Source organism: Schistosoma haematobium, chromosome ZW (genome assembly GCF_000699445.3).
Source record: "Schistosoma haematobium chromosome ZW, whole genome shotgun sequence".
Classification (NCBI taxonomy): Eukaryota; Metazoa; Platyhelminthes; class Trematoda; order Strigeidida; family Schistosomatidae; genus Schistosoma; species Schistosoma haematobium.
The window spans coordinates 15,814,448-15,828,512 of record NC_067195.1 but is presented as its reverse complement, the minus strand read 5'-3'; the positions used below and the strand labels follow the sequence as shown (position 1 = coordinate 15,828,512).

The following is a 14,065-nucleotide window of genomic DNA, read 5'->3' as shown; positions in this document are numbered from 1 at the left end:
TCTTTTTATTTGCCCGTTTTTAGTTCGCGAAATATTCACCTTATTTTCAAGTGTTTTATATTCATATGTTTTAAATTTGTATGCATATATTATTTGCCCAGATCTGTCAACCCTGACTTCTGTCAATAAACTGATAGTCTGTTGCAATATTCCGTGTTAGGAGAGAAACAAGAAATGGAGTATAAAGGTATTCTAGTTCGAGCTATATGTTACCGCCGCCTACTTTATTACACATCAGGTTTGTTGAAATTAAGGAATTTTACTTTAAATGAAATCACTTGACCAATAGGTCTACAGATAGAATCCCCATAATACAGATCATAATAACTGCTTAGTAGCTTACACAAATAACAACCAAATTATTAAAAAATATTCATTAAAACCCACCAGGATAATTCTAGTAAGTACACTCAGTTTGATGGTCAACACAAACTGAATACTAGTATAGGGGTTGTGGAGATTATTAAGTTTTTGATTGAGATCATGAACCGATTGATGTTATACCATCACAATTGAAAACCTGGAAGCACTGGGCGGCCGTTTCGTCCTATTGTGGGACTCCTCAGCAGTGCGCATCCACGATCCCGCGAGCGGGATTCGAACCCAGGGCCTTCGGTCTCGCGCGCGAACGCTTAACCAACTGAACCACTGAGCCGGCATCCAATGGTGATAGTTTCTAACATCAACCAATCCACAATAGGACGAAACGGCCGTCCAGTGCTTCCAGGTTTTCAATTGTGATGGTCTAACATCAATCGGTTCATGATCTCAATCAAAAACAAACTGAATACTTTATCAATAACAAATACAAAACGATAATTGAGCAAGAAAAACCTATGCTACAAAAATTGAACGCAATAATAATAACATACCGGCTTAATGCTTCTATTTCTACAATTAGTTTGTTAGATTCTTTATAAATAGACGGATCTGGAGGAATAGGGCGCAAACTTGGTGGAAGTAAAGCGGGTGGAAGTACATTAGGAAGGGTACGATTAGATAAGCCCGCAGATAACTGTTCCGTTGCCAAATGCATGGCCACTGTAAACTGTTCACTGTAAATACAAATAAAATTCTTACAAGATAAAATACAGCTCAAATTCTACTTTAAAATAAATTGGACAAAATGACTAAGAATTTACAATTAATGGTGCGATAAAGTGTTCGATATTCCAAACATGGATCCTAAAGCCTGGTAAGATAGTGAAAACATCGTTATTACGCCTAAAAAGCTACGGATCATACGATAAAAATAAAGATATAATATACATGCAGTAATATATAGCTAAAGACAGTTAGATATGTAGCGGAGTATACCAATAGAAACTAATCATAGAAGTAAAGTAAAATACAGCATCATAACGAACTGTAATAGCAACCGGAAAATTATAATATTTACTTATCAGTGAAGACAAATAAAGTATCGCAGATAATGTAGAAATGTTAATTGAATTGAAAGACATTTACCTGTTTAACAAACCAGTATTTTGTATATCAACCAGCTCCCATATATGAGCGAGAATATCTTGAGGTAAACCGGATCGCATCAGAATATCTCTCACTTCAGGGCCTGAAACTAACCCATCAGCATCCATATCTAGGGCAGCAAAAACTCTCAGATTTTTTGCATGTTCGTCTGCTGAAATAGCCCATTCTGGAAAATTATACGACTGAAGATAAGGTTGATGACCAGACAGAGCCCAAACAGTGGGAGTTGTATGAGTTGACTGTGTAGTTAATGTTTCACCGGTTGGAAAAGCCTAATTGATTCAAATGTTTGCAGTAAAAAACAGTAATATTATCTAAATTAAATTGTATACTTTTTCTGAAAGTCAACCATATGTTCATTCGCTAGTAATGTAAGAAAAATATTTTATCATTATTGATTTCAGCCCGAGCTTTATGAATTACTTATGAGAGTAGCAACACACCTAACGACTAGGTACCTTTTGAAACAGTTAGTCACAACAAAACGAGTAGAAATTTAGGTATAATTACGTTACAATGAGAATAAAGTTTCTCTGAATAAATAAATCGGTGGGGGAGCAAATGTGTACTTGATGAAATCATCACGATTAAGACGACCACTGTATTGCCTAAAACCATTAATAGTAATAGTAATAATAATAATAATAATCTAACAACAGAATATCTACAGAGAGCCAAGTTAATTCGAACTGATAAATTATTTTGATACGATACCCAGGCCTAACAGTGATGTCCTATTTGATTGCAGAATGAGACCTACGAGCTAATTCCTTTTCATCAGCTTTGATATTTTATGTTTTTTTTCTGTTTTTATAATCTGTAAATAAGCATTTTATTTTATTACATAAAAATCTCATCTGGCCAGTGGTGTTGCCTACATCAATAATCAGTTCTTGTAAGCAGCCATAACGCGGTACACTTAGTGTCACTCGTTACCATTTATCGATTAGCATTTTATCTAAAAGCCGATAATTCCGTATCACTGATCATTGAAAACCTCTCCCATGCAAGTGCAGACTGATAACCAATGGCTTTACAGATTTTTATTCATGTTTCCGTTTTTAGATAGGTTTATTTTTGCTTTAACTAAAAATAAATGTTGTACACGTATCATAGGAAATACACTGAGTATAGCCCCCAAATGCCCTGGGTATGGCCGAGAATGGGGAGTCAGCTCTCCCTTTCGACATCCTCTCACATATCAACGCGTTTACAGCCACTACCAGAGAATTCCTAGTGACTGACTTCTCGCGGCGAATGTCCTGTTTACGAAGTTGAGAGGACGAAAAGCGAATGTTCGGCGCCTTAACCGGGTTGGTAGAAACAGAGGGTCCACCTAAGGGGTTGGAAAACCCTGATTTCATACCAATGGTGCACATATGCTCCAGGATCTTAAAGGAACAAATGGCGTATGAACCAATCGTTGGTCACTGACTACCATGGGACTGCATCTATTTACGTTGCTCCACTGCCTTATGGATCAGACCTGTAAGTCGAAGGCTCTGGATGTGACCCCCTAAGAAAACAACCTGCTTCGGTCTGGGCACCCGAACAGTATTACAACCCACACACAAATCAACTGACTTGTGTGGCGCATACGTGTTCGGTGTGCCTTTGTACTAATATTTATATATTCAAATAAATAGATAAAATAAACACTAAATATACAATCTCAGTAACTGATCGACACAGCTTAACAACAAAATCTACGAACAAACGAAAGGGACACCAATGGGATCACCAATATCAGGATTGATCACAGAGGCAGAGATGCAAAGACTAGAAGCCGCTATATTACCAGTGATCAAACCAAAAGTTTGGATTCGCTATGTAGACGACACCTTCATCATCGTCAAAAAGAATGAACTAGAAAACACTTACAAACTGATCAACAACGTCTTCGATGACATTAAGTTCACCATGGAACAGGAGTCAAACAACAAACTAGCATTCTTGGATATATTGATCGCTAGAACCGACACAGAAAAACTGGAAACTCAAGTATATAGGAAACCGACCCATACAGATCAAATTCTCAACTACAATAGCAACAACCCAAGAGCTCACAAAATCAACTGCGTACACAATTTGTTCAAGAGGGCGAGGACACACTGCAGCACACTGGCAGCACGAAGAAATGAAGAGAAATACCTGAAGGATGTATTTCAGAAGAACGGCTACCCAATAAACTTCATCAAAAAATACCAACCGCACGCAGCATTAGAACTCAAGTCAAGCACAAAAATCAACAGAAGGATCACCCTACCATATATACAAGGAATATCAGAAACCGCAACGAGACTGCTGAAAACCTTCGGAATAGGTGTGGCACACAAACCGACAAAATCACTACAATCAATCCTATGCAAACCAAAAGATGAAATAAAAAGGAAGACAAATCAAACATCATCTACAAAATAAATTGTACCAACTGCGAAAAACACTACATTGGACAAACCGGACGCCCCCTTCACCTTCGCCTACATGGACATCAATTAGCAGTCAAACGCCGTGATACTTCCTCACTTATATCAATACACGTGGACAACTGCGGACACTCATTCGATTGGAAAAATGTGGAAATCTTAGACAGAGGAAACTCCAAAAACACCAGAGAATTTCTAGAAACCTGGCACTCAGGTCAATCAGCAATCAACAAACATATTGAAATCAATCCAATTTATCAACCAATCAGAAAAATCATGCACAAATATAGGAACAAAAATCAAACCAATGGGAGACACAACCAAAACAAAGAAGTAAACAATGACAAATTTAAGGTCAATAAGGACCAATCAACATCGAGGTGCGCGGAACAAGCTTTGAAACACATATGGAGAAATTCGAACACTTCACTTCTATCTGAAGTTTGTGCTGATGATGTCGTTCAGAAGAACGATGAAAGCTCCACGACCAAACCATCCAGCTCAGAGAACAAAACTCCACCAAAAACAACTTAATCACAAACATCCTACTTTAGAAGTCTAATTGCAGACTAGCGGTTCCTCTAAGCGATTGGGATTCAAACGACCGCCATTGTCCCCAACTTTTAAATCTAAAAGATTATTTTATAGACTAGTGGTCAAAATAAAGAGCAGTACTTAGTTCCACGAATTATTTTGAGATTAAGGAGATAAATAGTTACATATCCACTCTGGTACTTTACGATGGTTAGTTTATGGTTTGTCGAGAAGTAACTGATGGTCCTAACCCCGTTTATTCTTCAAATTTTAATTAAAAATACGGAAAAATCGATTTCTCAGTATTAGATATACTGAGTGTCAAATGTGAACTAAATTTCCTTCGATCATCCTAATCCCACCACGATATAGGCTCAAGGAAACAGTTCTCGTTGACAGGTTAGAAGTAAGAGTTGAGGAGCTCAAACACTGTGTTTGACATAAACACTATTAGCAACAGTTTGAAAAAAAATAAACTAATGTGAATGAGATTATATTGTCCAAAAACTTACAATATAATGGCCGGTAAGCTAAACAACCCATATATCAAATAAACTAATCACTCAATTTCAATCAAATTTTGAACTCGTCACTAGAACTTTTTTCTAACAGTCACTAACATAAAAACGACGAATTTTTTTGAGTTTAAGCAGTTTGACGTCATCACTATTAACATGACAGGGTCCTGAGTATTACAGGTACTGATCATACTTAAATTGAAATACACTGACTGATCCATTCCCAACAAATTAGTACTAGTGGTTGAATCGCCCCCTGAATGCCCTGGTACGGCCGAGAGTGGGGAGAGTCCGCTCTCCCTCTCGAAATACTCTCACACGGCCACGCGTATACAGCCTCTGCCAGGGAAGTCCTACTCATTGCCTTCTCGTGGCGGGGGTGTTGTTTACGAAAATGAGAGGACGAAAAGCGAATGTCCGGCGCTTTAACCGGATTCCAAACCAATGGTGCACATGGGCTCCAGTATCCTGCAGGAACAAATGGCGTATGAACCAATCGTTGGTCACCGGCTACCATGGGATTGCATCTCCTTACGATGCTCCACTGCCTTGTGGGTTAGACCTTTAGATCAAAGGCTCGGGGAGTGGCCCCCTAAGATAACCACCTGCTTCGGTTTGGGCACCCGGGCAGTATCACAGCCCACACACAAATGATGAACTCTTTATGTCTATGGAAATTATTTTTCTCGCTTCGAAAAACAATCAATTGATTCAAATTATTATCATTACAATTATTGTCATTATTAATACTATTATTATTATTACCATTATTGTCATTATTATTATTACTATTATTTTCCACATTATTCACCCTCTTTTATACTTATACAGCGGCTCGTCTTTGGTGGAAATTCGACTGTATCTAAACGTTCTCGAGTCACTGTCCGGTTGAAAACTGTATGTTACCACCGAATACGAGTAGTGAAGCAGTTTTTCTGAAACCACGTGCACTATTCAAACTGGCTGCCTTCAACGTTCGCACAGTTATGAAGGTTGGACAACAGATAGGGCTGGCTATGTCTTTGGAAAGTCTTAATATTGATGTTTGTTGTCTATCCGAGACCCGTATTCAAGACTCTGGTGAAGTACTACAAATTCGATCTCCATCTGTCGCTTCAAAAGCTTGTTTTACGTGCGCTTATCCGGGGACCCTGTGGCATCTTCGTCTGGTCTTGCAGGCGTTGGTGTCGCACTAAGCGCTAGAGCTGAGGCAGCACTAGTCGATTGGATCCCCATTAACAGTCGGTTATGTGCTGTTAGATTAGAAAGTTCCATCAAAGTGAGAAGAAATCGGCGTGAGAAACGATGTCTTTTCGTCATCTCCGCCTATGCCCCGACAGATTGCAGCCCGGATGCAATCAAGGATGAGTTTTACCACCAGTTATCTGTTTTTCTCCAGAAAGTGCGTTCGACAGATATTGTAGTACTAGCCGGAGACTTGAATGCTCAGGTCGGGCGTCTAGGCACAGAAGAGAGTCGTTTAGGTGGCCGATGGGGACTTGTTGGTCGCAGGTCAGATAACAGGGACTGTCTACTGCAACTGTGCACAGACCACAACCTGTTTCTGGCTAGCACTAACTTTCGGCACAGTCATCGCCGATGTGCCACCTGGCGTCCTCCCTCTGCATCTCAAGCCTGGACTCAGATTGATCACATCGCGATCAGCTACCGCTGGCGTGGTTGTGTACAAGACTGCCACTGCTTTTGGAGTACCTATCTGGACTCTGACCATGCCTTGGTCTGCGCCAATCTTGCCTTACTTTTCAGTGGCCAACGAAGTGACCACCACCAAAAGATTGATGTTAGCAAGCTGGTTGCAACTTCTGTTGCAAGTAAGTATCGAACCGAGCTAGCCTCTAGGCTAGCTACCACTCCACCGAAAAGTATAGATGAGCATTGGTTGCAATTGCATGACGCCATGAAAATGGCGGGAACAGTCAGTTGTGGGTTTGCGAAACGTCCCGCTTTTAAGCACTGGGTTTCTTCTGGTTCCTTACAACTCATTGAAGCCCGTCGGTCTACTCCGGGTGACCGTGAGTTTGACCATAAACGAAGGATGTTACGTAAGGAAATTGGGCAAAGCTTGCGTAAGGACCGAGAAGCCTGGTGGTCGAAGCGTGCTAATGAGCTGGAAGCAGCAGCTGCATCTGGTAACTACCGGAAGCTCTTCCAGCTCATCCGAGCCACTGGCAGCAAGAAGTCTGGTGTGAGTGAAACAATCTGCGAGGATGATGGGATGCCAATCACTAACATTCATCGACGTCTTGGACGATAGGCAGGATTCTTCGAAGGGCAGTTCAACTGGCCTGCTGCTCCGGCAACATCGGTCAGACTGTCCTGCCCTCCATGGCCGGTGACGACTGATCCACCAACGTCATAGAATGAGTCGATAGTTGTCCCTATTTTTAAAAAGGGTTCACGTCGTTCCTGTAACATCTATTGGGGGATAAGTCTACTTCCGATTGCGTCCAAGCTATTGGCTTCCGTCATTCTTCGTAGGTTGTTCAAAACCCGAGAAAGATTGACTCGCGAGGAGTAGGCTGGGTTTCGTTCCGGTCGAGGATGTATTGATCATATCTTCACCCTCCGCCAAATGTTAGAACACCGCAATACTTATCAAAGGCCAACAATCGTAGTGTTTCTTGGCATTAGGGCTGCCTTCGATTCGTTGGATAGGACTGTTCTCTGGGATTGTCTATTGAAGAAGGGTGTGTCTGAGAAGTTTATTGACATCCTAAAAGCCCTATATACAAACACCTCAGGCAGAGTGAGGGCATACAACCACCTCTCTCCATTGTTCCATTCGAGCAGTGGGGTTAGACAGTGTTGCCCAATCTCACCATTCAACTTTGCCATCGATGACATTCTGGAAACAGCTCTGATGAATGTAAGTAATGGTGGTGTGGATCTGTTGCCTGGAGAAAGACTTCTTGACCTTGAGTATGCGGACGATATTGTCTTACTGTGCGATAATGCCCAAAGCATGCAATCCGCACTTAATCAGTTGGCAATCAGTGTCCGTAGGTACGGTATGTGCTTTGCACCTTCGAAGTGCAAAGTACTTCTACAAGACTGGCAGGATTCCAATCCTGTACTCACCCTGGACGGTGAACAGATAGTAGTCGAGAAGTTCGTGTATCTAAGTAGCTGCATAAGTGCTGGTGGGGGTGTGAGTGATGAGATCAATGCACGTATAGTGAAAGCCAGAGCGGCTTATGCCAATCTGGGCCACCTTTGGCGCCTTCGTGATGTTAGTCTGGTTGTAAAAGGTCGGATCTACAACGCGTCGGTGAGAGCAGTTCTGCTCTATGCTTGTGAAACCTGGTCTCTCCGAGTTGAGGATGTTAGACGACTCTCTGTGTTCGATCGTCGCTGTCTCCGAAGGATTGCTGACATTCAGTGGCAACATCATGTCAGTAATGCAGAGGTTCGGCATCGTGTGTTCGGGCACATAGACGATAATCCGATTGGTGTCACCATCTTGAAACACCGACTTCGGTGGCTTGGACATGTTCTCCGAATGTCGTCCCAGAGAATTCCACATCGTGCATTATTTGCCGACGCTGGGACTGGTTGGAAGAAGCGGAGAGGTGGTCAGTGCATGACATGGTGTCGTGGGATGAAAGAAAGCTGCAAAGGGCTGGCTTCTGTTGGTCCTTCACGACTCCCTGGTTGGGGTCTGAGAGATGGTGCTACACAGTGGCTAGAGACGTTATCAGATATGGCTCAGAATAGAAGCCAGTGGCGATCCTGCTGTAATCTTCTTTTACTTTCTTCATAAAAAGTGGTTGTGTCTCCCTTACCTGAAAGATTTCTTCTGATTGTACCTTTTCGTTCCCTCGTTACTACCACACTACCTTACACCAATCTCTTCGTTATTGTTCTCTTTTTCTTTTGCGCTCCTTAGTTTTTTTTTTGTACTTCTCTTCGAATTTTCATTGTTTTGTGTGGCGCATATATATTGGCGCTCTCTTGTACCAATATTCATGTGTTCAAATAAATAAATAAATAGTGGTTGAATCGCGATGGTATATTCTTACGTAAATTATATACATAGTCTAAAGTTTCTAATTCTGTATGTCTGCTGTTCAGGTTTGCTGGAATATGCATCGTCTCTTCTTACATGGTGTTGATTTGGGGGGAGTTAACTGGGACCATCGTGGTCAGGGAACACTAGACAGCAAAAGAACACAACAGCTATATAAGACAATAGTCGGTAATATGTAGAAATGTAAACTGCATTCACTGTACTATATTACGGACGGAATTATTAAAGCGAAGTTTCAAAGTACTACAAGACCAGTTTGCCTTATGCTAGTAAAAGCAGAGAAATTTAAGTGAGTAAAATCAAAAAAGGATCAATTAATATTTATGATAAGTGAAATCATTAAGCTGGATCAATAATGAAGATTGAAATATTTTATTACTCACGGATACAAGCGCTGATGAATATCCAGTACTCTGTTTTGGATTTAATTCTGATGTAGACTGCACAGGGACTAGTGCTAAATTAAAATCAGCATCACTAGTAATAGGCGGTAAACACAACATGGAATTATTAATAGACGTAGAGTTTGAAAAATAATGTTCTTTGTCAGGAGGAACTAAATTCTTTGGTAGTTTGTCCGGTAATATTTTACCCTCCAGTGATTGATGGACCAAATGCATAGCCTACAATCAAAATCGTAATAAATATTTATCGAATTAAAAAAAGCTGTATTATCCTAAACACAATTGTACAGATTTAAAGGTGTATAGAAACTTAGGATGTATGGAGTAAGGTTTCCGTGTCCTGACAACCTGACAAAAATTCGAACTCGTTTCAATACTCAGTGTGTAGTGAATAAGAACACGAGTGAGGACAATGGAATGTATTTGAGCACAAAACTACAGGGCATCTCAACAAAATCTGAGAACCGTATAGTAAATCGTTAATTTGCAAAATATCAATCCATCATCTCAAACTTGACCGTTCTTGTCGCAAACATCAATCCATTGTTTCAGATTTCATTGTTCATGCGTTTTCATACCAATTGCGTTCCGTTACTGTTCTTTCCTCATCGATCTTCTGCTGAAATACATTCTATGCCTGACCACCCTTATATACTACTTATATAAATATAAGTAACCCGCACCACAAGTGTAGTTTCACACGAATATTTCAAGCTTATGGAGAACTGTTACCCAAATTGATTATTTCAAGCGGTGTTCCCCAAAGTTTTCCGCTCTCCTCATCTTTATTTAACTCTGTCAAATAAATAATTTCAGAAATAACACTTTTATCTTCTACCAGGAGATTCACTTGTTGACTTAGAATACGCAGAAGATATACCGCTATTCAGTGAAGAGAATGGCAAATTCCGGAATCTTATGACCCCGTTAAGCTACAAGGCAAGTATGTTTGGAATTCGATTCTTTCCCTCCAAATGAAAAATGTTGCTTTGGAATTGGCATGTGTCGGCGCCTGAATTAATGTTAGGGAGTGAATTAGTTGGACGTACCGACCGCTTTACTTATCTTGGGAGCCTCATCAGTCCTGGTGCTCTGGTATCTGAAGAAATTTCAGCACAAACTCAGAAATCTCGATCGGCATTTGTCAACTTGCATCACTTGTGGTGTAGGAGAGATATTCATCTACCAACAAAGGACGAGTTTACTGTGCACCAGTTTGCTCCGTTTCACTTTATGGATGTGAAGTATACTCATTAAGGATAGCACTAGTATTCAATCACGCTTGTCTTCGAAGCACTGTTCGTGTTTTGGAAACACAAAGTAATCAATGCCCAGGTTAGGCATAGAGCACAAGTTAAAGATGTCGATTCGGTTGGTGGGGTAACGAATTCTCATCATCTGACGTGGTTGGGACATGTGTTACATATACCCAGCTACTGCCTACCTTGACGGGTGATGTTGTTTGGTGTAAGGGTGAGCTGGAAGAATCCGAGGGGCGGTCAAACCAAAACACCGCATCACTCCATGAAGTCACTGACAATTGGACTGACTCGTGTGTTAACAGGTGTAAAATACCTGGTTGAAGCCCACGTGATTTTCGTAACCAGTGGTTAGAGACTTAGAATGATATGGCCCAAAATCGTTTGTAATGACACAGGTGCATCAATTCTTTGTCTTCTCCCAGTTCTAAGCTTCGGAATGACTCATAATCTTTTTCAATTCACCAACTTAGATTTTCTTCTCGAATCGTATCTTCGATGAGTAATTTTTCTATTATCACTGATACTGTTACTAGCTACGTTATTCCGGGATTTGGCCTGATAATTTTATCGCGCTGTGCTGATAGGATATATGAACTTGAACCAATGTACACACTTACAAGGTTCTACGTTGCAAACGATTGACTTATGTGACTAAAACTAAGTAATTGGAATTGAGGTATGAATAACGCAGACTGTATTGATACAAATTGCAGACTGGAAGTGAAGGTTAGAACACAATATAGTAGAATATCAGAGATACAACTGAATCACTAAAGATTCAAACTGACAAATAATAAATGATGAAGGTAAGAGAATGAGATACAGTTAATTACCGTCCACATTCAATAAGATTGGTCACTTATGCGTCAACTTGAGCCGATATTCACTTGCATCAGGTTCTTACATTGTTTATGACTGGATGGTTGATGATTTATTTCACATACTTTTATCTAGATGTTATTTCAACAACCTAAGAAGTATTTAATACACAATTGTCTGACTAGAAAAAAATTAATTCAGCTGATGCGAATCAAATTGGTCAACTTTGCAGCAAATGCTAGTTAAATGATTGGAGGACAATTCAGAGTATATAATTATGTAACATATAAGGAAGTCTGAGCTTTCTGAGAAGGCTTGCACCAAAGAACAATGACTTCATAAGCGGAAACCATTTGTTTTAAGGGTTCCCGGGACCCTTTCAAACAATCTTATGCTGGGGAAGACGAACCCACTGAAATAAGTAATGGCACGAGTAAAACACACCGGGGCGATAAAAATGATGACAATAAGTAACCAACCAGTAGGGTTATTTAATGAGAACTAAGACCTATAAGTGTTATTACACACTTCTCTACCGTAAGAAAATATCAGACATAGTAGCACTAACTAATAATAATCAGTGAAATTTTGACGAGAATCCTAAGATAACCACTCAGCATTAAAATTATACTGAAATTTAGTATAACGATTATAGGCATGAAAAACTAAGTTACGAATATCACTTTAAACTTACAACAATGAACTCGCTCTGATCTAGACTACCATCATTATCAATATCTGAAAGGTCCCATATTTTTCCAAGAGTTTCAACTGGTAACTGAAACTTTAAAAATACCTGGGAAAAAACGAATGGTCAAATCAGGAACTATATATAGCATATTGATGACAAAAAGTTTAGTCACGGGTCTCAATAAGTTTATTCTTTTGTGTATTTGACGGTGTATAAATGAAACAGCGTAAAAACATATCAATTGTTCTCAATTAATCACTATCGTTATTTCATTGATTGTAGCCAGTTGTAGTTCGGAAACATCTGTTTAGAATAGCCAAATAATTAAGTAATTTTAGTTTAGAATAGATTTTTAATATCATAAAACTGTTTAAACGTTAAAAGGTTACAGCACTAGGATAAGAAATATGCACGCTATCCACACACACATTCTACTTTTACGGAAGTTCAGTATTACTTTTTAGGTGATGTACCTATGGAGACTGAATAAACTAGTTGAACCAAACTACCTAATCGTTGATGGACTAATGCCCATTTGAAAGGAAATTACTAAAAATAAAGAAGTTCGATGTCTTGTGGAAGTATTACATATAACAACAGCTATTCTTGCAACTGCGAAAGAAATTTTAAATCTTTGAGTACAGACCGACGTGAGCGGACCATTGTATTTTCAAGATGTTTTATGAGGATATCAGTGATAATTGATACTTGATTATAAATGAAATGTGGAATAAATTAGTATTTCCACAAGAAGTGCTAATTCATGTACCAGACTATGATTTAAATCCGTTACGCAACAGCTGGGTATGATAGCTAGGGACTGAGACTTAAGTATATGAATGGTGTTCAAACTCCTGTCTTCGACATTGTAAGTGATTCCAGATATGCCGGAGTATTTGCCACTTTAATTTAAAAATTAATTCACGCAGATAAATGAAGACAAATGGAGTCAATAGCGTTCGGAGAAAAAAGGATTACGTCCAAAAATAACAGAATAGCTATTCTTAAAGCACTGCAGACGTTCCAACCAATTCAATAGATGATAGTTTCCCAGCTTTCTTAGGACTGTAATCAATATAATAAGCAATAATTTCACTAGGTTAAAAAATGTTGCTCAACAGAATCACATTAATCTAAACTAATGGCAGTCGGCAAACAAAATTCCACAAACCTCTCTAATTTTTTCCCCAGATAATTTCCCATAGGTTGGCTGAAGTTGATCGAAAATCGTCCTATACCTATACGCATCAGGAACAGAGATCTCATAAGCCATCTTTGAAGTCTAAGAATATCACCTGAATTAAATAAAAAACGTTTAGCATTCAATTAAATGATATAAAAACAATATAAGAGACAATTATTTTTCCGTCGAAGCACAGCACATATACGAGGTATAACATAACAGGGCTCGGAATTTTGGTAAAATAGTTTTGGCATTATAGTTGATGTCAGTTCGTGATGAAAACCCTAGATAATATTCCAACCAAAACAGTAATATTCTGTGGCTCCGAGGTAACAAAATACACTGAACGATTTCGTACAAAGTTTTAATGAAAACGTAAAGTAATTGGAGTCACACACAGTTAAAAGAACTTGTCACACAGGAGAAAATATATATAACTGGTAGTTAAATTCCTACATTGTGGTTAATGCACCAAATAACAATAAATCATGTCAGCCAACAATGTACAATGCACTTCCAACCAACTTCATTTCGTCTTAAACGTTTGTGTTATTCGAAAGAATTGAAGAATACAATTCTAACTACTTGAATTGCTGTACGAAATCTTCCAGATTGTTCAGTTTAAGACTAAAAGAGGATTCGGTAAATTATATCAATAGCCTAAAAACAGTCATTTGAAAGCCGGATATCGA

At 39.3% G+C, this 14,065-nt stretch overlaps 1 protein-coding gene across 1 annotated transcript; it reads right to left on the bottom strand.

The window, feature by feature from the left end:
- Positions 1–227: 227 nt before the first annotated feature.
- On the bottom strand, positions 228–13,486 carry EPS15_2 (Epidermal growth factor receptor substrate 15; the record flags this gene model as incomplete). Its single annotated transcript, XM_051218671.1, has 6 exons — positions 13,362–13,486; positions 12,194–12,295; positions 9,398–9,637; positions 1,468–1,760; positions 873–1,055; positions 228–291 (listed from the first exon to the last, which is right to left on the bottom strand). The coding sequence occupies exons 1-6, from the start codon at positions 13,461–13,463 to the stop codon at positions 228–230; spliced, it is 984 nt and encodes a 327-aa protein (XP_051070517.1). The 5' UTR covers positions 13,464–13,486.
- Between the last annotated feature and the right edge of the window lie 579 nt (positions 13,487–14,065).